The 23,165-nt window shown below is 49.0% G+C and overlaps 1 protein-coding gene across 2 annotated transcripts; it reads left to right on the top strand.

Moving 5' to 3' along the window:
• The first annotated feature begins 9,219 nt into the window (after nt 1-9,219).
• Treml1 (triggering receptor expressed on myeloid cells like 1) lies at nt 9,220-16,027 on the top strand. 2 transcript variants are annotated; one of them, XM_059243969.1, is made up of 6 exons: nt 9,220-9,268; nt 9,424-9,756; nt 13,871-14,006; nt 14,617-14,702; nt 15,113-15,165; nt 15,722-16,027. In XM_059243969.1, exons 1-6 carry the CDS (start codon nt 9,220-9,222, stop codon nt 16,025-16,027), a joined length of 963 nt encoding a protein of 320 aa, XP_059099952.1. The 2 variants fall into 2 exon arrangements, with proteins under 2 accessions (XP_059099952.1, XP_059099953.1); XM_059243970.1 differs by having other exon boundaries at nt 13,904-14,006.
• The last annotated feature ends 7,138 nt before the right edge of the window (nt 16,028-23,165 follow it).

The following is a 23,165-nucleotide window of genomic DNA, read 5'->3' on the forward strand; positions in this document are numbered from 1 at the left end:
GCCTTGCCAGGTGAGGCTTCCCATCAAAGAGTCATTCATTTGGTGGGTTGACACATGAACTATGGTGATATTTTATTTGTACTGAAATGTGATTTTAATTGTATGTTAATAAATAAAGTTGCCCGGGGGTCAGAACTATTAGAACCATAGCGAAAGCTGGGCGGTGGTGGTGCACGCCTTTAATCTCAACACTTGGTAGACAGAGCTAGGTAGATCTCTGTGTGGTCAAGGATACAGCCAGCATTGGAGACACATGCCTTTAATCTCAATACCAACCATAGAAGACCTGGAGGTCTGTACAGACAGGCAGTGACGAGGCGGTCATGTGGTTGGGTTTACAACCAATGAGAAGGCAGAACAGAAAGTCTATATAAAGACAAACAGACAGGAAGTAGGTCTCTTTCGGAGAGGTCTCTTGGCTGAAGAGGCTAGCTGCACCAGGCGGGTAAGGCTCTTAGCTCTGATCTCTTGGCTTTCTTCTTTGCATTGGTTCTGTGTTTCTTATTTAATAAGATGGTTGGTTACATCTACAATGAATACCAGTTGTCACCTGCTGTATACTCTCACAGCACTCAACATTACGTGAGGCCTGGTGTCCAAAGACACTGTCTGAACTTCACTTCTGTTGCTGTGGTAAAACACTGACCAAAAACAACGTAGGGGAGAAAGGGTTGATTTTAGTTCATAACTCCAAATTACAGCTCTTCCCAGAAGGGAAGTCGAGGCAGCAGGAACTTAAAACGGCTCATCACAGCACATGTGCAGTCAAGAACAGGGAGGGAATGGAGCTGGCTGAGCTTGTGCTCAGCTCCTCCCTGTACTGTTACCACTTACACAGTCCAGGGGCCCCTCAGGGGGCTGGGTCTGTCCACAGCGATCAACATGTAATCCAGACAACCCCCTCAGACATGCCTGTGTGCCAACTTCATCTAGACAAACCTCTTTGAGACAGTATTGGGAGGGTCTAGATTATGTCAAGATGACAATTAAAACTAACTATCGTGGGTACCATGTCTTCTGTCTCATAGGCTCCAATCAGGTCGATCTTTTCATCCTGATTTCCCTTCCTTAAGTTTGATCACCAAGTCCTTCTGTGGGATAGCTGGTCGTCTTCCTACTCCTCCCCTTGTGGCATTCTCTCCATCAGCCCGCTTCCCAGACCCAGGCTCCTTTCTCTCCACCCCCCCCTCTGCCACTCAGGCCTGTCCAACCCCCTGACTCATCCTCTCATCTCCGAGAGCTGTGCTTCCGTCTGCAACTTCCCCTCTGAAGAAACGGCAAAGACGAGCCACAGCATCTGAGCTGGGAAAGGATAGTCCACACCCCGGGATGTACTGAGAGGAAATGGAGGCCCGGAGAAGGAGGGGCTCACTCACCGTCTCTAGCAGAGCCTGGAAATCCAAGTTTCCCTCCACATTCCCGGCACCCTTTCCTCTAGCCCCACCCTGCCAGTGCATTTGTGAACAGGTGCATCCCAACATGTTGTTCTGAGTCTGATTCGAGCCTCAGAGACACACACAGAGTCTGCACTAGAGTTCTTGTTCTAGGGAGAGGAGCTGGCGGGGGGGCGGCAAACACAGTAAAGGGGTTTTTGTCCAAAGTGTGGATGAAAATTTGTAAATAAAGCCGGCGTAGAGGAGATGGAATGTGCCATTTTGAGCGGGACGGTCAAAGGGGACACCTGAAGGAAGTTAGGAAATGCGTGAGGACACTGAGCAGGAAGACTTTGAGGTGAAGGGAACAGTCAGGATGTGTCCATCAGGACCGCGTCCGTCAGGGCCGCGTCCATCAGGGCCATGCCCATCTCTTTAGCAGTGTTCCATTTCTGTTGCGGTGACAAAACATCTTGACCAAAAGCAGCACAGGGAGGAAAGGGCTCGTTTAGCTTATTGTTTCAAGTCACAGTCCATCGATTTGGGGAAGTTGAGGCAAATTCAAGCAACTAGTCACATTCCATCTTCAGTTAAAAGCAGACAGAAACAAGTGCATCCCTTCTGTCTGCTTGCCCAGTTAGCTTTCCTCCCTTGTACAGTTCCCGGCCCAGTCCAGGAACAATGCTGTCTGAATTCAGGCTGAACCTTCCCACCTCTGTTAAGAGTCATGACAGTCCCCCCAGACATGCCACAGACAGACATGCCCACAGAATGCCCCAGACATGCCCACAGACAGACATGCCCACAGACATGCCACAGACAGACATGCCCACAGAATGCCCACAGACATGCCCACAGACATACCCACAGACATGCCCACAGACAGACAAGCCCACAGAATGCCCACAGACATGCCCACAGACAGACATGCCCACAGAATGCCCCAGACATGCCCACAGATAGACATGCCCACAGACATGCCCACAGGCATACCCACAGATGTGCCACAGACAGACATGCCCACAGAATGCCCCAGACATGCCCACAGACAGACATGCCCACAGACATACCCACAGACATGTCACAGACAGACATGCCCACAGAATGCCCCCAGACATGTCCACAGACAGACTGCCCCCAGACATGCTCCAGACACCCACAGTCCACTTCATCTAGATAATCCTTTTGGACTCTCTTTCCAGATGATTCTAGGTTGTGTCGATTTGACAAATACACACCTAACACCCTGGGCAAGGGTAAGGCAGAGTGGGGTAGAAACTCTCTGATGGACCCAGATGAGGAGGATCAAGCTAGCCACAGACCCAAGCTTTCTATTAGGCCTGAGAAGTAGACACCCAGGAATCCCTGTGGCCATGGTGACATGAGCATGCTTTAACATCTAATAAGAGCATGGAATTATGGGAAATGTCCATCATGGCATGCCCTCTCCAGCCTCACTCCACACGGCCCTCCCTGGGTTCCAGCCCTGCCTTGTGCATTCCCACTTAGACTATTCCACTGACCTGGTCTGGAGCTCTGAGATCCCGGGTCAGCTTGCTTTTGGGCTTCTCCAACTGCCTCATTGTGTTTTAAGGGCATTGACTCATTCCCACAGATCGAGTCCACAGTCTAGCCAGACCCTTTTTAGCTGCCTGCACCCTGAGCACCAGGCTGTGAAGTGGGCCTGAGAGGCTCCCTGAGCCATGCCTGGCACGGCAGCATGGTGACTATTCTCCTCTTGGGGTCTGCTCCTCACTCCTTATCTGCTCTTCCGTGTCTTCCAGTGACTGTTGAGATGCCCTGCCTTGGGCTAAGGATCACCATGGACTGAACAGTAGATAGATCCTAGGCTTCAGTCTCACCTCTCCCTCCTGACAACTTGTAGTGAGCAGGTTCATCAACCCACGACAGGTTGGCTGATTATAAAAATAGATCAGTCAAGCAAGCAATTAGTCAACCAACACTCCCCTGGTCTATTTCACAGGGGTTTAAATGGTTTTGAGGGGCTGGAGAGATGGTGTCTTAGTTACTGTTGTTCTGTTGCTGTGAAGAGATACCATGACCAAGGCAACTTAAAAAAGGAAGCATTTAATTAGGGCTTGCTACAGTTTCAGAGGGTGAGTCCATGAGCACCATGGTGGGGAGCACGGTGCTGGAGCAGGAGCTGAGAACTTAGTCTGAGATCTGATCCACAAGCAAATGGCAGAAAGGGAGGGGGAGGGAGGGAGAGAGAGAGAGAGAGAGAGAGAGAGAGAGAGAGAGAGAGAGAGAGAGAGAGAGAGACTAGGCCTGGCATGGGCTTTTGAAATTTCAAACTCACCCCCAGTGATACACATTCTCCAACAAGGCCACAGCTCCTTACCTTCTGTGAATGAGAATGGCCCACATAGGCTCAGCGATTTGAATGTGTAGTCATCAGGGAGTGAACTGTTCGGGGAGGGTTAGAAGGTGTGGCCTTTGGAAGAGGTGTGGCTTTATTAGAGTACCTGTGGCCTTACTGAAGGTGGTGTGTTACTGAGGGTGGGCTTGGAGGTTTTAAAAGCCCACACCAGACTCTCTCTCTCTCTCTCTCTCTCTCTCTCTCTCTCTCTCTCTCTCTCTCTCTCTCCTCTCCCTCTTCCTCTCCTTCCTCTCTGTCTCTGTCTCTGTCTCTCTCCCTCTTCCTCTCTCTCTCCCTCTTCCTCTCTCTCTGTCTCTCTTTCTATCTCTGTCTCTGTCTCTGTCTCCCTCTTCCTCTCTCTCTCTGTCTCTCTCTCTCTCCTTCTCTCCATGCTGCTTGCTGATCAGGATGTAAAGTTCTCAGCTACTCTTCATCCCCATGCCTGTCTGACTCCCACAGTGATTATCATGGACTAACCCTCTAAACTGTATGCATGCTTTCTTTTATAAGAGTTGTCTTGGTCATGGTGTCTCTTCACAGCAACAGAACAGTGACTAAGACAACTTCCTAAACAGTCCAAACTGAGAACCAAACATTCAAATGTACAAGCCTGTCTTAACTAGGGTTTCTGTTGCTGGCAAGAGACAGCATGACCACAGCAACTCTTATAAAGAAAACATTTAATTGAGGTGGCAGCTTACAGTTTCAGAGGTTCAGTTCATTGTCATCATGGTGGGGAGCATGGTGGCATATAGGCCGACATGGTGCTGGAGAAGGAGCTGAGAGTCCTACATCTTGCAGGCAACAGGAAGTCAACTGAGACATTAGATAGTATCCTGAGCATAGGAAACCTCAAAGCCTGCCTCCATAGTGACACATTTCCTCTAACAAGGCCATACCCACTCCAACAAAGCCATACCTTCTATTAGTGCCACTCCCTATGAGCTTATAGAGGCCAATTACATTCAAACTACCACAGAGCCTATGGGGGTCATTCTCATTCAAACCACTACAGAAGTGGTTAAGAGCACTTGGTGTTCTTATAGGGACCCGAGTTCAGTTCCCAGTACCCAGGTTAGGCTGCTTACAGTTGCTTATAACTCCAGCTCCAGAACATCTGACATCTTCTTCTGACCTTCTCAGTGACCTCCCTGTGAACATCTGCATGCACACACACACATACACACACACACACACACACACACACACACACACACACACACACTCCGTTGTGCATATGTGAGGTCTGAAGACAGCTTAGTCTCTTCCACCATGTAGGTAGGTCCCGGGAATCAAACTCGGATTGTTAGGTTTGGCTGCGACTTCACCCGCTGAGTCACCTTGAACCCTCACTGGGTTTTTGTGAAGTGAAAAGACATAACATTTATGGAAATCCTTGTCAGGTGTCCAGGACATTGTAGGTCCTCAATAAACGCTGACTTCCTCACTATAAAACCCAATAACGTCATGCTTCCGTGGAGGCCAGGGTCTCTCCAGGCCCCACTGGTCCAGCAGTGAACCATATTCGTATGAGATCTCAGTTTAATGTATGACACAGTCACGTGACACACAACACCTCTGTGACTGTCTGTGTGGAAGAAGTCGAGGGCTGCCTGCATTGTCGAGGCAGGAGAGAGTCTGGGTTTGCTCGGGGTCTTGTATCCTGGGAAGCTCTTTGGTCCTCAGCACACAGGAACAGTGGGTCACCCTGTCACCCCTCTACTAGGCTCAGTTTGGGGTGTTAGGGCTCTCAGGTGGTCATCTCAGGTCCTTCTAGGCATCAACAAACTGTGCCTGGGGGAAAAGAAGGGAAGAGGAAGAGGGAGCGAGGGCAGGCACCTTACTCCGTTGCTGAGGTCAGAGCCTGGTTCCCACATTAAGCCAATTAAAGAGAAATACTGGGGCAAAGCAGAGAAAGGAAGTGTACCCAACGTGGTCACACTGGGAACAGGAATAAGTCTGGTGACCTCTCAAGACCATCTTCAATATCTGTTTTTTCCCCATTTTTCTTGTGTAGACACACATGAAATGTGTGGGGGGGGGTGTGTGTGGGTGTGGGTGTGGGTGTGGGTGTGGGTGTGCTTATGTGGGTGTACATGTGGAGGCCCAAGGTTGATATCAGTAATCATCATTGCTGAGCACAGTGGTGTATACCTTTAGCGCCAGCACTAGAGAGGCAGAGGCAGGAGACTCAAGGTTCTCTGAGTTCAAGTTGGTTTACATAGAGTTCCAAATCAGCCAGGGCTACAAAATGAGACTATCTTAAAGAAAAAAAAAAAATTGAGCGGGAGAGATGGCTCAGAGGTTAAGAGCACTGACTGCTCTTCCAGAGGTCCTGAGTTCAATTCCCAGCAACCACATGATGGCTCACAACCATCTGTAATGAGATCTGGCGCCCTCTTCTGGCCTGCAGGTATACATGCAGACAGAATACTATACATAATAAATAAATAAATCTTAAAAAAAAATCTTAATTAAAAAAAAAAGAAAAGAAAGAAAAAATCACCCTTGAGGGCTTCCGCTTTATTCACTGAGGCAATGTCTCTAACCAAACCTGAAGACATGGCTAGTATCTAGCCAGCTTGCTCTGGGGATCCCGTCTCTGGATGGAATTGCAGGGGGGCTGCCACACCTGTAGTGGCATTGAGATGGGTTCTTGGGGATCCAAACTCCTGTCTTCATGCCGAGCCGTGACCCCAGCACCCATCCCTGGGGTCTTAACATGAGCCTTGGGTTTGAATAGAGGGTAGAGGCATGAGTAAGGTACACTGCCAGGGGCCGTCCTGCCCACCATCACTGTCTGGCAGGGTATTCTGACAATTGTTATAACTGCATGAAGTCGCTCTCTGGGAGGCAAATTCCCCTCTGAGAGCTGGCACCAGGGCTTCAGGCTTTTCTTTCCTCCACCACGAGATTGCAGGGGCAATTCCGATTCTTTGGGAATCCATTGTTTCAATAGTCTGATACCAGAGGAGGGGAGAGGAGGGAGAGAGGGAGGGAGGGAGAAGAGGGACTGAGGGGAGGAGGGAGGGAGAAGAGGAGGAGGAGGGAGGGAGGGAGAGAGGGAGGGAAGGAGAAGGGGGACTGAGGGGAGGAGGGAGGGAGGGAGGGAGAGGAGGGAGGGAAGGAGAGAAGGGGGAGGGGGAAGGAGGGAGAAGAGAGACTGAGGGAAGGAGGGAGGGAGGGAAGGAGGGAGAGAGGGAAGGAGGGGGAAGGAAGGAGAGAGGAGGAAAGAAGGTCTTCCTGCCCTTCTCTGAGCTCATCTTCCACACCAGGGCAACATGTCCATCCCTACATGTGTCTCTAGTTCTGACAGACTCTGTCACGTGTTCTGTCTGGTTCCCCAGAGCCCAACTCCTCAGGGCACTTTTGAGACCAGATGCTTCCTCTGCAGGCACTGAGCCTGAATCTCAAAACCCCCAGATAGACTCGCAGTACAAGAAACATGTGAGGGCTAGGGTTTTGCAACGCCCCCACAGGCTCATGTGCTTGAACACGTGGTTCACAGCAGGCGATGTGGGGGTGCAGGGACTCCCTAAGAGTCACACCATTGGTGCTGGGGGGGGGGCGGGATATGGAATCCATAGTTCACACCAGGTGGTGCTGGGGGTATGAAATCCATAGTTCACACCAGGTGGTGCTGGGGGTATGAAATCCATAGTTCTCACCAGGTGGTGCTGGGGGTATGGATCTTTAGGAGTCACAGCAGGTGGACCCTGCTTCTAATCTTTCTTCTAATCGTTCTAATCTTCCTCCACGGTGTGGCCAGCCACCTCATGCTTCTGCTGCTATGCCTTTGCTATCATAACAGACCAACACCCCCTGAAACGGTGAACCCCAGTAAACCTTTCCTCCCCTGAGGTGGTTTTGTCAGAGCAATAGGAAGAGTAATACATAGGCTCATTGACTCATCTTCCTCTCTGGAGAGAGGAAGAGACAGACAGAAACAGACACCATCGTTCTAGAGTAGAAACGTTTTAGGAAGGAAAGTGAAGGATGCAAGTCTCCCTGGCTGTTCCCAGTCTCTAGTGCTGAGGAATGTTCACTGCTCAGTCACATTCAAGCATAAGGGTTCTTTGCACACACTGTCAGACCATGTAGACAGTGGAAATATTCATGGAGAACACAGCATTCCTAGAACCAAACTAGTTGACTTGAAGAATGATAGTAATGCTTGAAAAATAAGAAAGAGAACTTGTAAATTAAAAAAATATCAAGAAAATGGGGTTGGAGATATGGCACAATGGTTAAGAGCATTGGCTGCTCTTGCAGAGGACCCAGACTCAGTTTCCAGAACCCACAGGGCAGTTTACAGCCGTCTGTTCCAGGGGATCAGGCACCCTCTCCTGGTTTCTGCAAGTACTGCGCACACACACTCAGCGCACTTACATAAAGGCAAAACAGTCACACACATAAAACAGAAGGCTGGGATGTCGCTCTGCTGACAGACGGCTTGCTTAGCATATGTGAAGCCCGGGGTTCCACCCCCAGCACCACAGACACTGGGTAATGACAGGAAGTCTGAAATTCCAGCAAGTGGAGTGGAGAGGATTCAAGTTCAAGATCACCCTTGGCTACATATCAAACTCGAGGCCAGCCTGGGCTACATGAGACCTTGTCTCCAAAAGTAAAATGGGGACTAAAGATAACAGAGGGGAATGGAAGAAGAATATGTAGAGATTCCTAGAAGCCAGAACACAACGGAGAAAGAGATAAACAACGAGAAAGAAAAATTGTGAAAACAGGAAGAATGCCTAAGAAAGCAAGGATTCAAGCAGCTAATGATGGGGTTACTGAGAGCAAAGGAGGAAAGAACGTGATGTGTCCACACTGAAGGAAAGCATGTTCTCTAGAACTGGGGAGGGTAGGTTTGGTAGAAAGGCTCTAGAGTCTAGGCAGGTCACAGGCAAAAACGGTTGAGTGGGTTTCCAGAGAAGAGGTTGTAGTGATGGAGGGAAGGTCTCCTGGGAACTGGGCTGGTGTGTGTGTGTGTGTGTGTGTGTGTGTGTGTGTGTGTGTGTGTGTGTGTTTGTGTGTGTAGCCAGGACGGGAGAGTCACTCATAAGAGACTTGAGAATCAGATGGCCTCAGGCCACATGGAGGGACCTTACTTTCCTTCTTCACAACTGTTTCTACCTATCTGTACTTGGGAGACTGAAGATTATCCTTACTTCTGCCGCCCTTCAGGAGCTGGGTCCTCTCACCATTCCCTTTGGTGGGGAGTCAGATCCCCTTCTTCCATCCTCTCTCACGCTCCCCTACCAGTCTCTCAGGTCTTCTGAGCCTTGAGCCAAGCAAGCCCTGGAGAAGCTCCCCGCCCCCAGCCTTGGAGATTCCCACCAGCCTAACTCTGTCGGCCCCTATGGTTACTGGAGAGCCCACGTGACTGTATGAGACAGATGTTTCCTGCCCCTGGGGGCCTGCAGTGTCCGTGAGGAGGTCACTCAGAACCGACTCTGCCCAGCCATGGGCTGCTACCTGCCGCTGCCACTGCTGCTGCTCCTGGGACTGGCAGGTAAGGTGCAGATGGAGCCACACCTCCTTCCCCCGCCGGGAGCATCACAGACGCAGTACCTGTCCCTGGATCCCCACGTCTCTGTGCCAGAGGGTGGGCTAGGAACCACGCCTGCTTCTGTTCAGTCCTCACTCCCACCTCTCTTCCTTCCCCAGGTCAGGGCTCAGCTGACAGCCACCCCGAAGTGCTCCAGGCACCCGTGGGGTCGTCCATTCAGGTGCATTGCCGCTACCGGCTCCAGGATTTGAGGGCTCGCAAGGTGTGGTGCCGATTCTTGCAAGAAGTCTGCCAGCCACTGGTGACCTCCGCTGTGGACCGCAGAGCCCCAGGAAGTGAACGCACATTCCTCACTGACCTGGGTGGGGGGCTCCTGCAGGTGGAAATGGTGACCCTGCAGGAGGAGGACACAGGGGAGTATGGCTGTGTGGTGGAGGGAGCCGCAGGGCCCCAGACCCTGCATAGGGTCTCCCTGCTGGTGCTTCCACCCGGTGAGTGTACTCAGGATGGCCTGTGGTGGGGACTCTTGGGGCCTTTGGGGTGTGGGGCCCTTTGGGAAGGCATTGGGGCGAGGTATCTTCTTGACAGCTCTGCCAGAGTGAGTGGCAGCGGAACTGCTTGGGAAGCTGGAGATAAGTAGCTGAGCGGGCAGTAGGCTTCCTCTCGCTCCCAGTAGCTTTCCATCACAGCGTCTCCGTGGCCCATGTGTCTTCCTCCAGCTCTCCCAAGCCTGATACTACCTTTGTTTTACTTTATGTGACTTGCAAGAACATTAGTGGCAATTAATTTTTGTGCTTTCCAGTGTGTGTGTGTGTGGGGGGGGGTATGTGTGTGTACATGAGTATGTGTGTATGTGTACATACATGTGGGTGTATGTGTGTATACATGAGTGTGTGGGTGTATGTATGTATACATGAGTGTGTGGGTGTATTGCACATGTCCAGCCCCAAAGGATGATACAGGATGTCCACTCTATCCCTCTCCACCTTGTGAACCTGAAGCTCACCATTTTGGATAGACTGGCTGGCCAGAGAGGGATTTGTTTATCTCTACTCCCCAGCACTGGGGGTTCATAGCTGGCATTTTTACCTGGGTATTAGGGATTTGAACTCAGGACCTCATGCTGGCCAATGGGCCATTTCCTCAGCCCTACCTTCCTCTGATGATTTAAAGTTTATCTTAACAGAGTTTATGAGTCTTCCCTGAGCATTTAGTAAGGGCCCAACCTACAGATAGGATCCTGTAGTTCCTGGATTGGATTTCAATTTATTCAGGGTTTGTTTTCTTTTTTAGAAATTTCACTCTATAGCCCATACTGGTCTAGGACCCATTTATGTAGCCCAGGCTGACCTCAAACTCATGATCCTACTACCTCAGCTTTCTGAATTGTAGGGGATTATAGGTGTGCAATGCTGTGCCTGGTTCCATTAAGTTTTAAAATTTGGGGGAAATTTCTAAAAAATTAAGTTAAAACTATTTAAACCTGCCATTTATCCACTAATATTAAACACACTAATGTTTAATTCCCTGAGAAATTGTAATTAAGAAAGCACACTGCTTTTGCAGGTTTTATTCTCACAGCTCACATCTTTCTAGGCATTTATTAAAATAAAAATGTAATTTAAAAATAGGGTGCTAGAGGTCTGAAGAGCTGGCTCGGTGGTTAAGAGCACCGGCTGCTCTAGAGGACCTGGATTCAGTTCCCAGCACCCACATGCCAGCTCACAATCTCCTGAAACTCCAGTCCCAGGGGCTCTGATGTCCTCGTCTGGCCTCCTTGGGCACTAGGCACACACAGAGTGTACACACATAAAATAAACAATAAAAAGTTAATTTAAACATGTGATGCTACAAAAACCTGCTCTGCAGGGAGAACGCCGGAGCAGGCTGACGCCTTCCGCCTTTGTGAGTTGTAACTGTGTCTGATCCCCTGAGCGTGAAACTAAAGTCCCTTTCATTTCTTTGCTTTTCCTGGATAGTAAGGGGTGGGTCAGGTTGTTACTGGGTTCCCTTCATTTCCACTCCACAACTATTATTTGAAACTTTGCTTACTTATTTCTTAATTGTGTGTGTGTGCCTACATGACACAGGTAAGAGGACAATTGGTGAGAGTTGGTTCTCTCCTTCACCACGTAGGTTCTAGGGATCAAACTCAGGTCGTCAGTCTTGGCAGCAAGCCCCTTTACTTGCTGAGCCCTCTTGCTGGCCCATGGCTACCATTTCACACAGTGAGCAGATGCTGGCTGACATAAGTTCTTCTCAGGACTCCTCATCCTTGACACGCTGAGGTCTAGTAACCCCGAGTTTGGTCATGTTTTACTTTTTTCCCTCCTTTTGTGTGCATCTGTGGTCTGCATACATGTTCTTGTGGATGTGGACATGTGTGCACGTGGAGGACAAAGGTCAATGTGGGTGTCTTACTCTCCACTTATTGTTGGAGACAGGGTCTCTTGGGGAACCCGGGACTTTGTTAGGCCGGCTGATGATGAGTTACAGCCCAACCCCAGCGCTGGGGTTGTGCCTGCACTCTGTGCCTGGCTTACACACTCTGTGCCTGGCTTGCACACTCTGTGCCTGGCTTGCACGCTCTGTGCCTGGCTTGCACACTCTGTGCCTGGCTTGCACACTCTGTGCCTGGCTTGCACACTCTGTGCCTGGCTTGCACACTCTGTGCCTGGCTTGCACACTCTGTGCCTGGCTTGTGTACTCTGTGCCTGGCTTGCACGCTCTATGCCTGGCTTGCACACTCTGTGCCTGGCTTGCACACTCTGTGCCTGGCTTGCACACTCTGTGCCTGGCTTGCACACTCTGTGCCTGGCTTGCACACTCTGTGCCTGGCTTGTGTACTCTGTGCCTGGCTTGCACGCTCTATGCCTGGCTTGCACACTCTGTGCCTGGCTTGCACACTCTGTGCCTGGCTTGCACACTCTGTGCCTGGCTTGCACACTATGTCTGGCTTGCACACGGTGCTGGGAGCCAAGCACAGATCTTCCCGTGGCCACACGAAGCCCTTTACCCACTGAGACGCCTCCCCAGCCCTTTCACTTTTTGGAAATGTGGTCTGTGAAACCCTGGCCAACCTGAAACTTACGACACAGACCACAAGGGTCTCAGACTTGAGAGGTTCCCCTGCCTCCCAAGTGCTGGGATTACAGGTGTGCTCCACTATGCCTGGGGACTCCAGGTGTGCTCCACTATGCCTGGGGACTCCAGGTGTGCTCCACTATGCCTGGGGACTCCAGGTGTGCTCCACTATGCCTGGGGACTCCAGGTGTGCTCCACTATGCCTGGGGACTCCAGGTGTGCTCCACTATGCCGGGGACTCCAGGTGTGCTCCACTATGCCTGGGGACTCCAGGTGTGCTCCACTATGCCTGGGAACTCCAGGTGTGCTCCACTATGCCTGGGGACTCCAGGTGTGCTCCACTATGCCTGGGGACTCCAGGTGTGCTCCACTATGCCTGGGGACTCCAGGTGTGCTCCACTATGCCTGGGGACTCCAGGTGTGCTCCACTATGCCTGGGAACTCCAGGTGTGCTCCACTATGCCGGAGGCTCCAGGACCTAACTCCAGTCTGGCTGGAAGGGTGGGGAGAGGGAAGGAGGGCAGGTACCTGGAACGCCTCTCATTGCTGTGGGGCAGGGGCTGCACAGAAGGGATGCAGGTGGAGGGCATGGTGTCCAGGGAGGGGATGGCCTGTCCCTCAGGCGAGCGTTCGGTATCAGAGAGCAGCTTAGCTCGTTTTCTATTGGTGTGATGAGGCACACACTCACAGAAGGAAGAGTTAGTTTATATGGAGCTTACAATTCCAGACAGTTAGAGTCCGTGCCATCATGGTGGGGAGCTTGGCAGCCGCAGGCAGGCATAGCACCCGAGCAGTAGCTGAGAGCTCACATCTGATCCACAAGCACAAGGCAGAGAGAGAGAGGGACAGTGGGAATGGCATGGACTTTTGAAACCTCAAAACCCACTGCTAGTGACACACCCCTGAGTCCTGCAGCCAAAGTTAAGCACATTGTAGAAATGACAGAGGCCTTATCACATTGGAGTCCAGGTACTAACTGGGCTCTCAAAAGGTCATTGAGTGTTGCCTCCCATTAGTGCTGAGCCAGAATCCCTGTAAATCCCAGGGGCAGAACTCGGGATGGGATCCTAATCAGCCTGAAGATGAGGCCAGTTACAGGTATGTAGGAGGAGGTCCTCACTGGAGACCCGTGAGAGCCAAGAGCAAGGCTGGTGTTGGGAATGATGAGAGAGTCTACTCTGGGATGGTAAGGAGACTCAAGCAGACCATCCATCCATGATGGTGGGGCCTAGTCTGAGTGCCCTGGAGAGACGACGGTGTGGATGGAGATGGCAGAGATGGAGGGATGCAGGGGGCTGTGGGTGGGAGCTGGTGTCAGAGGGGAAAGGGCTAGGTTCACAACCAGACAGAGATGCAGAGTGGAAGGCATTCCCTAACCCACAGAACGAGGGAAGGGTGTTCCCAGTCTGTCTGCCTTCCCCAGGGACCTCGCTTTCCTCAGCTTCAGATCTTACCAGCCCATGGCAGCTGCTCCACAATGGCTATGCGCTCACGCTCACGAGATGTTTCCTTCCCTCTCAGTTCCTGGCCCAGGAGAGGAGGAGGAGGAAGTAGAGGAAGAAGAAGAGTGCTATAAAACTGGGAGTCTGCCAAAGGATCCCTCCTTGGACCCCGAGGGGAGTGCTAGTCCTCACGAGTTCCTAAGGCCTGAGAACAGGTGCTGAAAAGAGCGTTGTGGGAGGCCAGGGGAACCGGGCGGGCACTAAACTGGCTTGGAGCTGTGGAATCAGATGGGGGCTGGAGCTGTGGAATCAGATGGGGGCTGGAGCTGTGGAATCAGATGGGGGCTGGAGAGGTGGCTCAGCAGTTAAGAGCAGTCGCTGTTCTTGCAGAGGACAGAGGCCATTCCCAGCAGTTCTCAACAGCCTGGGACTCCAGCTCCAGATCAGAAGCCCTCTTGAGGCCTGTGTGGTCCTTGGCATGCATGTGCATATGTACTCTCACATACACGCACAAATAAATTTTAAAAAAATCATCTCAAATCAAATACTTATTCCGCTGCTGGGGAACTGACTTATCAGCAGACAGACCGACCTCTATCCATGTCAGCAACAGTCCCTTCGTTTCTGTAGATCTCCAACAAAGACACTATGGAAATATGTCTCTCCTCTCCCCGACCTGGGCTATCCCATCCTCCCATTCCATCTTCCCTCATTCATGGTTCCCAATGAGGGTAGCAGTTTCTCCCACTACTCAGGGCTCTTGGTCGGCAGCTCCCCTCAGGGCTCAGGCAGGGCTAAACCAGCCTATCCCTTTCTGTTTCTCAGTATCCCCCTGATCTGGGGTGCGGTGATTCTGCTGGGCCTGCTGGTGGTGGCTGTGGTGCTGTTTGCGGTGCTGGCCAGAAGGAAAGGTATGTAGCTATCCACCGGTAGCAGCTCAGTTTTGAAGAGGCAGGAGACGGGGTGTGTTTCCCGCATGAAACATCTTGCCATTCTTTGGCCAAGTTCCCATAAGCTGGAACTCCAGTGGCTGATGGGGAGAGCAGCAAAGGGAACTTGGCCAGGCCTGCGGGACAGGGAAGAGTGGGAAGTGAACTGGAAGAAAAAGGATGGAGGGAAGGAAAGAGTTCCGGGGGCAGGTCTAGTGTTGAGGCCGCTGGAGAAGCAGAAATGGGCAGGGAAGGGAGGCGGGCTTGTGAGGTGCGGGAGTGGAGGGGTGAGAGATGGAGAGGGGAAAGAGTCTGCACTAACAAGGGCTTTGGAGGCTTTGGGAGCTCGGAGATGCTCTGCAAGTGACTAGACTACTGTTCTCTGTTACCAGGGAACAGGCTTGGTGTCTGTGGCCGGTCCCAGAGCAGTGGAGTTTCAAGCATGGTAAGAGATCCCTGCAGATCCCCCTCACCTATCACATTACTGAGGAGGTGGAGAAAGACGGTCGTGGTCCAGACCCTTGCCTTCCTAAATCTGAAGAGTACCTTGGGGCTTAGGATATCTTCAAAGCACCCCACTCTATTTTTCTTTTAATAAGACAGGGTCTCTTTATACTTGGCTGGCGTATAACTTACTATGTATGCCAGACTGGCCTCAAATTCACAGAGGTCCACCTGCCTCTGCTTCCTGAGTGCTGGGATTTCCGACTCCCAGATTTTTTGTTGTTGTTGTTTTGTTTTTCAGACAGGATCTTACTAGGTACTGCTGGTCAGCCTGGAATTCACTATACAGACCAGGCTGAACTTGAACTCTTGAGTTCTGGGATTAAATGTTTGTCTGTGTGCGTGTGGGTAAGCGCCACCATCCCTGGCCAGAGGAATACCCTCTTGTCCCTTTGACACACTGGGATTGTTACAGCAGGTCCGTTATGGCCTCTGGCTTCCCATCAAAGGGAACTCTGGCAGACTGCCTTTGCGTGACTTAGTTGTTTTTATTCCAGGAACCCTCCTCAGCAGCCCACCACAGCAGTGACTCTGGACTGGCCGCCGGACTGCCCACGGACGTACCATATGTGAGGCTAGACTCCCCGCCTTCCTTTGATATCACCTACACGGGCTTTGCTCTTGATCCTCCAACAAGGAAACCCCCAGCCCCACCCCTCCAGCCCCCTCTGCCTCCTAAGGTTCTGAAGTCATCCAAGCCTGTGACATATGCCACAGTTGTCTTCCCGGGAGGGGACAAAAGTGAAGGAGCCTCCAGTGAGCCTGCTCCGGATCCACCAAACAGTCAAACCCCACCCAGCTAAATAATACACCTTAACATACTCCGGGGATCAGCCCTGGGGCGTCCTCTGCAGCCATCCAACATGCCCGGAGTGTGTGAGCAAATGCTGTGACTTAGGGATCTTGGCTTGGTGGTCATAGGAAGTGGTTCTCAGATATGGTTGAGGTGTTTGGGGAGGAACTCTGCCTGCCATTGGTGCTGGTTCTGCTGTCATTACATATTAGGCTAATAAACCCTCATGATGTGTGAACTCTTCCTCTGTGTGTGTGTGTGTGTGTGTGTGTGAGAGAGAGAGAGAGAGAGAGAGAGAGAGAGAGAGAGAGAGAGAGAGAGAGCATGTGAGTGTATGTGTGCACTCAGAGGTCAATAGCAAGACCTTTTGATCCTGGGCTAATAAATAGACTAGATGACCAGAGAGCCCCGAGGATGCTCCTTTTCCCATCTCCTCAGAGCTTGGATTTCTGGCACCTGCTGTGGCACCCAGCTAATTATCGGATGTTGGGGAACTGAACTCAGGTCTTCAGGTTTCCACAGCAAGTGCTTTGTTTATGGATCCATCATCTCCGCTGGCTCAGTGTGTGAACTCCTAACGGTTGGGTGGACAAGACAAAGCCTGCTTCACTAGTCACCTGGTTTATGAACTAGAAAGACTCCGGCCCGGAGCCGTATTACCGGTGGGGAAGTGGCTTCTCCTCTGGTCAGACCACTGCAGGACAGTGAGATCAGAAGGACTTGCTCCAAATTACTTCCTGCTGCTATCAAGATGCCCGAGGGTACAGATTCATTGACTTGAGTCTAGGAAGCTCTTCTGCTCCGTACCTTGTGAGCAAGTGACCTGCGATCAGCCACGGCATTTGAGGGGCTGTCGGGTATGAGAGGTGGGGGTAGGGAGCAGTTACTGATAAAGGAGACTCAGGACAGGTGCAGCGTGGGAGATAAGACTGCAAAGAAACAGGAGGAAAGGTAGGGATGGAAACACACCACATTCCCACTGGGGTGGGGTGGGCACCGCATTTTCAAGCACTGGGGATGAAAGAGCTTCTCAGACATTAGTCTCACCAAAGCTGGTTTTCCCAGTCAGGTAGCCATGTGGCAGCTCTGTTTGGCCTGGGAAGAGCCCAGTGAAGAGAAGGTATCCCTGAAGGAAGTGGGCGTGGCTACAGTCAAGAGTAAATGAAAGGGGAGCCCAGGCTAGAGGTAGAAGGATGCCTAATTCCCTGAGGAATTTCTTCTGAAACTGACTGGAAAAGATTTGCTGTTACTGGTCCAAGAGATTCAAGGGCTGGAGGAATGAAGGCTTGGGGCTCCAGTGCTGTGACAATGACATGGTGCAGACAAAAAGGGTCGTAAGTTTGACTTAGGCACCTCAGAAGAGAGCTAATGTCGCAGGTTGGGGATTTAGCTCAGTGGTAGCTTGCTTGCCTAGCAAGCGCAAGGCCCTGGGTTCGGTCCTCAGTTCCAGAAAAAAAGAAAGAAGAAAGAAAGAAAGAGAGAGAGAGAGAGAGAGAGAGAGAGAGAGAGAGAGAAGAAAGAAAGGAAAGAAAGAAAGAAAGAAAGAAAGAAAGAAAGAAAGAAAGAAAGAAAGAAAGAAAGAAAGAAAGAAAAAGAAAGGAAGCTAATGTCACGAGGCTATGTAAGCCCAGTGATGTTACCCTGAGGGAGCTCTAGCAAATGTCCTGAGCATCTCCTGACAAATGTCTCAAGCTGTGATCTCAGGAGAGGTGACTCAGTGCTTAAGCATTTACCCTGCAAGCATGAGGACCAGTGTTTGGATCCCAGAACAATGTAAACGCTGGATGTCGTGGTACCCCCTTCTAATTCCAGACTTAGATGGTGGAGACAGGATCCTCAGAGCAAGCTGGCTATGGAGACTTGAGCTCTAGGTTTGATGGGGAGAACTTTCAGTGAACACGGTGGAAGAGTGATCGAAGGCAATTTCTGACATTAATCCCAGGTCTCTACATGCATGCACACGCAGGCACATACATACAAATGGGCGCTTCTGTCTTAGTTAGGGTTTTTATTTGCTGTGAAGAGACACCACAATCATGGCAACTCTTACAAGGAAAACATTTAATTGAGGAGGCTTGCTTACAGTTTCAGAGGTTCAGGCCATTACCATCTTGGGAGCATGGCAGCATGCAGACCAGATGTGGTGCTGGAGCTGAGAGTCCTACATCTTGACTCAGAGGCAACAGAAAGTCGACTGACACACTGGGCAATACCCTGATCATAGGAAACCTCAAAGCCCGCCCCCGAAGTGACACACTTCCTCCAACAAAGCCACACCTCCTAATAGTGCCACTACTTATGAGATTATGGGGGCCAATTACTCAAACTACCACAACCCCCCACCACACACATGAAAAGGGGAGAAGAATGTTGGCAACACAGTACACTGTATGCTTGCTGCTCCTTTGTGACTGAGGGGGCAGACTGGGGGCTGCCCAGCATCCTGAGAGCCTTGTGTGTGCTGCTAGCCTGAGCGAGGACCAGGATTCAGAATTCTCAGCACAGTTCCTGATAGATGCAGAGCACTTTGGAAAAAATCACAAGGCAAACCGAAGTAGTCAGGAACTGTCTGTGAAAATCCCAGCCTTATTCACAGTAGACAGGTCACGAACACCAACAAACATGGCTAGTGAGTTGCAGGGTTCCAAACAGAACCCAGTCTGTCTAGCTTCAGGTCTCTTGCTCTTGACTGCTAGTCAGTACTTAAAAACATAAAGGAGTCAAGGAGGAGGATAGAAGGATGGGGCACAGTGGGTGAGAAGAAAGCAGGAAAGCAGGGATGGGCGGAGGCAGGGGAGGAGACAGAGAAGAATGAGGGTGGCAAGGCACAGGGAAGTGGCTGGGAGGTCAGTATGAGTGGATATGCAGATTAGATGTTATGTTACAGGCAAACATCTCCCTCCCTTCCTTGAGGTTCTCATCACGGTCATTTAGAGGGAAGGGCGAATGCTGGGTCTCGGATAGCTTACCACAGGCTAGGTTGTGGTGATATTTTGTTTGTGCTCTAACAAATAAAGCTTGCCTAGAGATCAGAGTGTGGAACTATTAAATAGAGGCCAGGCAGTGGTGGCACACACCTTTAATCCCAGCACTTGGGATCGCATGCCTTTGATCCCAGTACTTGGGAAGCACATGTCTTTAATCTCAGCACTTAGAAGGAAACAGGAAGTGATATGGCTAGGCCAAGAGAGGAAGTGATAAGGTGGGGTGGAGACCGGAGCTCCATTCTTTTCAGTCTGAGGATTCCTAGAGGAAAGAAGTCTCTCTAGTGTGTGACTGCTCTGCTTCTCTGATCTTTCAGCTTTCACTCTCAATATCTGAATCCAGGTTTTTATTATTAACATCAATTAGAATTTGTGCTACACTAGGTCCTATAAATGCCAGTGAAGCCTAGTGGTCAAGAGCATCAACTCTAGAACTAAATCTCAGTAGAATCCCAGCCTTACCACTCTGGCTGTGCTTGCCATGTAAACTTTTTGTACGCTTCCATAGTTTTGGTCCCACCAAGTAGTTCCTACTGGATGCGGAGTATGCACCCCTGTGACCCTGGAAAATCACAAGAGGAACTACCACAGTCAGGAACTGTCTGCATTCCAACTGTGAGTTCTTGGTGGCCGAAGCTGTCAAGTTCTGCTGCTTTCTGGGGCTGGATTGTGGCCCCTCATTCAAATACACTTTTACCAGCTTTCTGTTTTAGATGGTTTCTTTCACTGCCTAAGCTTGGCTGTCCTGGAACTTGCTCTGTAGACCAGGCTGGACTTGAACTCAGAGATCTGCCTGCTTCTGCCTTCCCAGTGCTGGCATTAAAGGCATGCACCACCATGCCTGGCCTTAATCTTTTTTTTTTTTTAATTCTTTTTCACAAGTTGGAAGCTTAGCTGGGTGGGGTCTTGCCCTGAGGTCACCACTCCCTTTATTCCATTTAGCATCAGGCTTTTCTTTAATCTATTTATTTATTTGAGTAAAGGACTTATATCCATTATACTTCCTGGTACCTCCTTTTCTCTCAAACTATATATTTTGTATTTTTCCTTGCTCAGCTTGCTCCTTTTCATTTTAGATCTGCATAAGACTGGCCACTAATAACCATATGATACAGTCAATACTAGGTTGTTTTGAAATCTCCTCTGCCAACACAGTTAATCTAAAATTCTTCAATTTATCTTCAAGCAGATTTTTTTGGACAAGGGCAAAAAGCAGTCACATTCTTCAACAAAATATAACAAGAATGATCTCTAGGCCACATACTGATATTGTTTTCCTCTGAAACCTCTTGAGCTGGCCCCCACAGTTCAAATCACTCTCAGCACTGTTTCCATGCTCCTACTAGAATAGTTCCTTAGCCTCCCCTCCCTACCCCCAGCTTAAAGTGTCCAATCGCTTTTCTAGTCCAAAATCCCAACATGTTCCATATTCTTCTAGACAAAAACATGATCAGGCCTATCACAAGAATGCCCTACTCCTGGTATCAGTTTCTGTCTTAGTGTTGTATTGATGTAAAGAGACACCATGACCATAGCAATTCTTAAAAGAAACCATTTAACTGGTGCCGGCTTATGTTTCACAGGTTTAGTCCATTACCATCATGATGGGAAGCACAGTGGTACACAGACAGATGTGGTGCTGGAGGAGTAGCTGAGAGTTCTAAATCTGGATCCACAGGCCATAGGAAGGAGAGAGACACTGGGCCTGGCTTGAGCTTCTGTAACCTCAAGTCCACCCCCAGTGACACACTTCCAACAAGGCCACATCTCCTAATAGTGCCTGAAGCACTTATTTAATTATTATTTCATTAATAAAAACCTGGGAATCAGCTATCAGGGTAAAAACCTGATTAATCAGAGAAATGGTGGAGAAGTGGCCAGTGACCACCTCTCTCTCTCTCCTTCCTTGATCCAAAAGGGCTAAAAATCTTTCTAAGCCCCTCCCCACTACTTTCTGTGTCTCTATATATATCCTCAGTTCTCCAAAACCTCTATGGCTAATTTTGGTCTGCTAGTAGCTAGCTCTGCCCTCTGATTCAAAGTAAACTTTATTGTCAGTCTTAGGAGTGTCAGACTGTGATCAAAACATCCCACAACATTTCCCCCTTTTTGTCTAAATAAAAAGGGAAGGTTTTAACTCTAACACATTAAAGCTATATACAATAAGAACAATTATCAGGTAAGAATTACATTTGCAATGTCCAGTCCATTTGAATTTGGCAAATTCAGAGAAAATACTCCACTATCTATCCTATCTTGGTGATTCCAAAGTTCTGTACCTAATTTACTTTTTATCCTAACTTATATTACTAACCCAAAACTATCATTTTAGACCTCAAAACATTTTCTTAGATAAACAATTTAAGCGTATGACTCTCAACCTTTTACACTTAATACCTCTTTTGTGATATTCTTTTCTGAATTTGGTAACAAGGAAAACTGTAACTATAACTATCTCATCTTCAACTTCATTAGAGACCTGAGAAGGATATAATATTACCTGAATAAACAGGAAGTGCAAAGCAAACAACTTCCAAAATTATAGAAATTACAGAAACAGCTGGCTGCCTGGACAGTCACCCAAGTTTCCTTTGCAATTCTGGGGCATTCATCTTCAACCTACAGTTCTAGAATATCTGACAGACTTTTCTGTGAAGCAGGAATTTTGAAGGACCGTCCTACCTTGTCTTGGCAAAGTCATATTCTTTTGTGTCCTGCTTGTCCAATTAGGACAGCATACTGTCAGCTGTCGAGGCAAGGGCAGTTTCTTGCCCAGTGGCTAATTTGCCACATTGAAAGCAAACTCCATATAGAGGTTCTTCGATGTCCATCATCCTTTTTTGAAATAAACTGGTGCTTCCAGGAGCAGATGTGTCTCACTGTCATGAAAAGCCTTACATTATTAACACATCTTAAATGTCATATTCTGTGATCTCTGAAGTGTATGAAGATCACCTGTCTATCTAAAATATATCTCTATTTGACCTTGAAAACATATCTTTTTGTTTTGTTTTGTTTTGTTTTTTGTTTTTCAAGACAGGGTTTTGCTGTGTAGCCTGTCTTGGAACTAGCTCTGTAGACCAGGCTGGCCTTGAACTCACAGAGATCCACCTACCTCTGCCTCCCAAGTGCTGGGATTAAAGGCATGTGTCACCACAAACTGGGGAAAACATATCTAACATGACCACAAATATGATTGTTTTAGATAACTAACAACTATCCTACATTTCTTAATTATCTTCAACAGTTGGTAATAATAGCCTTTAAGGACTAGAACTTTACATTACATTTTAAAATGACCTGCATAGGTACAATATCTTAAACAAGAGTTGAAACATATATACATTAACCTTTAATTTATATCAATATACAAAAATATCTTAAACAAGACCAGAAACATATATATAGTATAACTAAAGTAACCTTAAATTTGTATCAATATACAAAAATCTATACCAATGTAAAATATTTAAGACTAGTAGTTGCTTTTTTAGCTTAAAAATAGATTAAATAATCAACACTTTTATCCTATCATTCATATATCCCTTTTCTTTTCAGAACGAGATCCTTGAATCTAATCTCCTTTGCTTAGTTTCTTCCCTGACTATGACCAATAACAACTTGCAACCAACTCCCCTAAACAATGACAAACAACCAAAATCACCCATCCCACCTCTTAGGAATGTGGGCATCATGCTCTTAAAATTACTTCCCGTTGTCTAGGGGCAACAGCATCTTTAGGAGACTCTGAGATAATGGTCAAGTCCAGAGAGAGCTAGCTGTTGTCCAATCTTGGTGTGATGGGAAAGTTCAGGGCTTATCAGAAGTCCTGGCTGGAGTAGTCTGTAAGGCTGGACCATCTCAGCTAACTCCTTTGAAGTTGTCCTGAACAGTTTGTAGTCCAAAGCTGATCTTTGGGTGGTGTTTGTCAATTTAGTGGCATTACCACAATCCAGGTAGATTTATCATTGTGGGGCCCCATCATCTTCTTGCAGACCTCAAAGGTCACTGCCAGGAATGCTCACAGGTCACTGCAGAAAACTTAAACATTTTAAATGTCATATGCAACAAATCTCAGAGAGGCTAAAGGACCACAATTTGCTAAGTACATCTGGGGTATACAAACTTAATTCTAGTTACCTGTTTCAGACTCAAGCCTGAAAT

The sequence above is a fragment of the Peromyscus eremicus genome, chromosome 16_21 (genome assembly GCF_949786415.1).
Source record: "Peromyscus eremicus chromosome 16_21, PerEre_H2_v1, whole genome shotgun sequence".
Taxonomy (NCBI): domain Eukaryota; kingdom Metazoa; phylum Chordata; class Mammalia; order Rodentia; family Cricetidae; genus Peromyscus; species Peromyscus eremicus.

Coding starts and splice junctions, on each gene's coding strand:
- Treml1 (XM_059243969.1), top strand. CDS start 9,220: ATGGGCTGCTACCTGCCGCTGCCACTGCTGCTGCTCCTGGGACTGGCA. Junction 9,757..13,870: donor CCTGCTGGTGCTTCCACCCG/GTGAGTGTACTC, acceptor CTTCCCTCTCAG/TTCCTGGCCCAGGAGAGGAG. Junction 14,007..14,616: donor TTCCTAAGGCCTGAGAACAG/GTGCTGAAAAGA, acceptor TCTGTTTCTCAG/TATCCCCCTGATCTGGGGTG.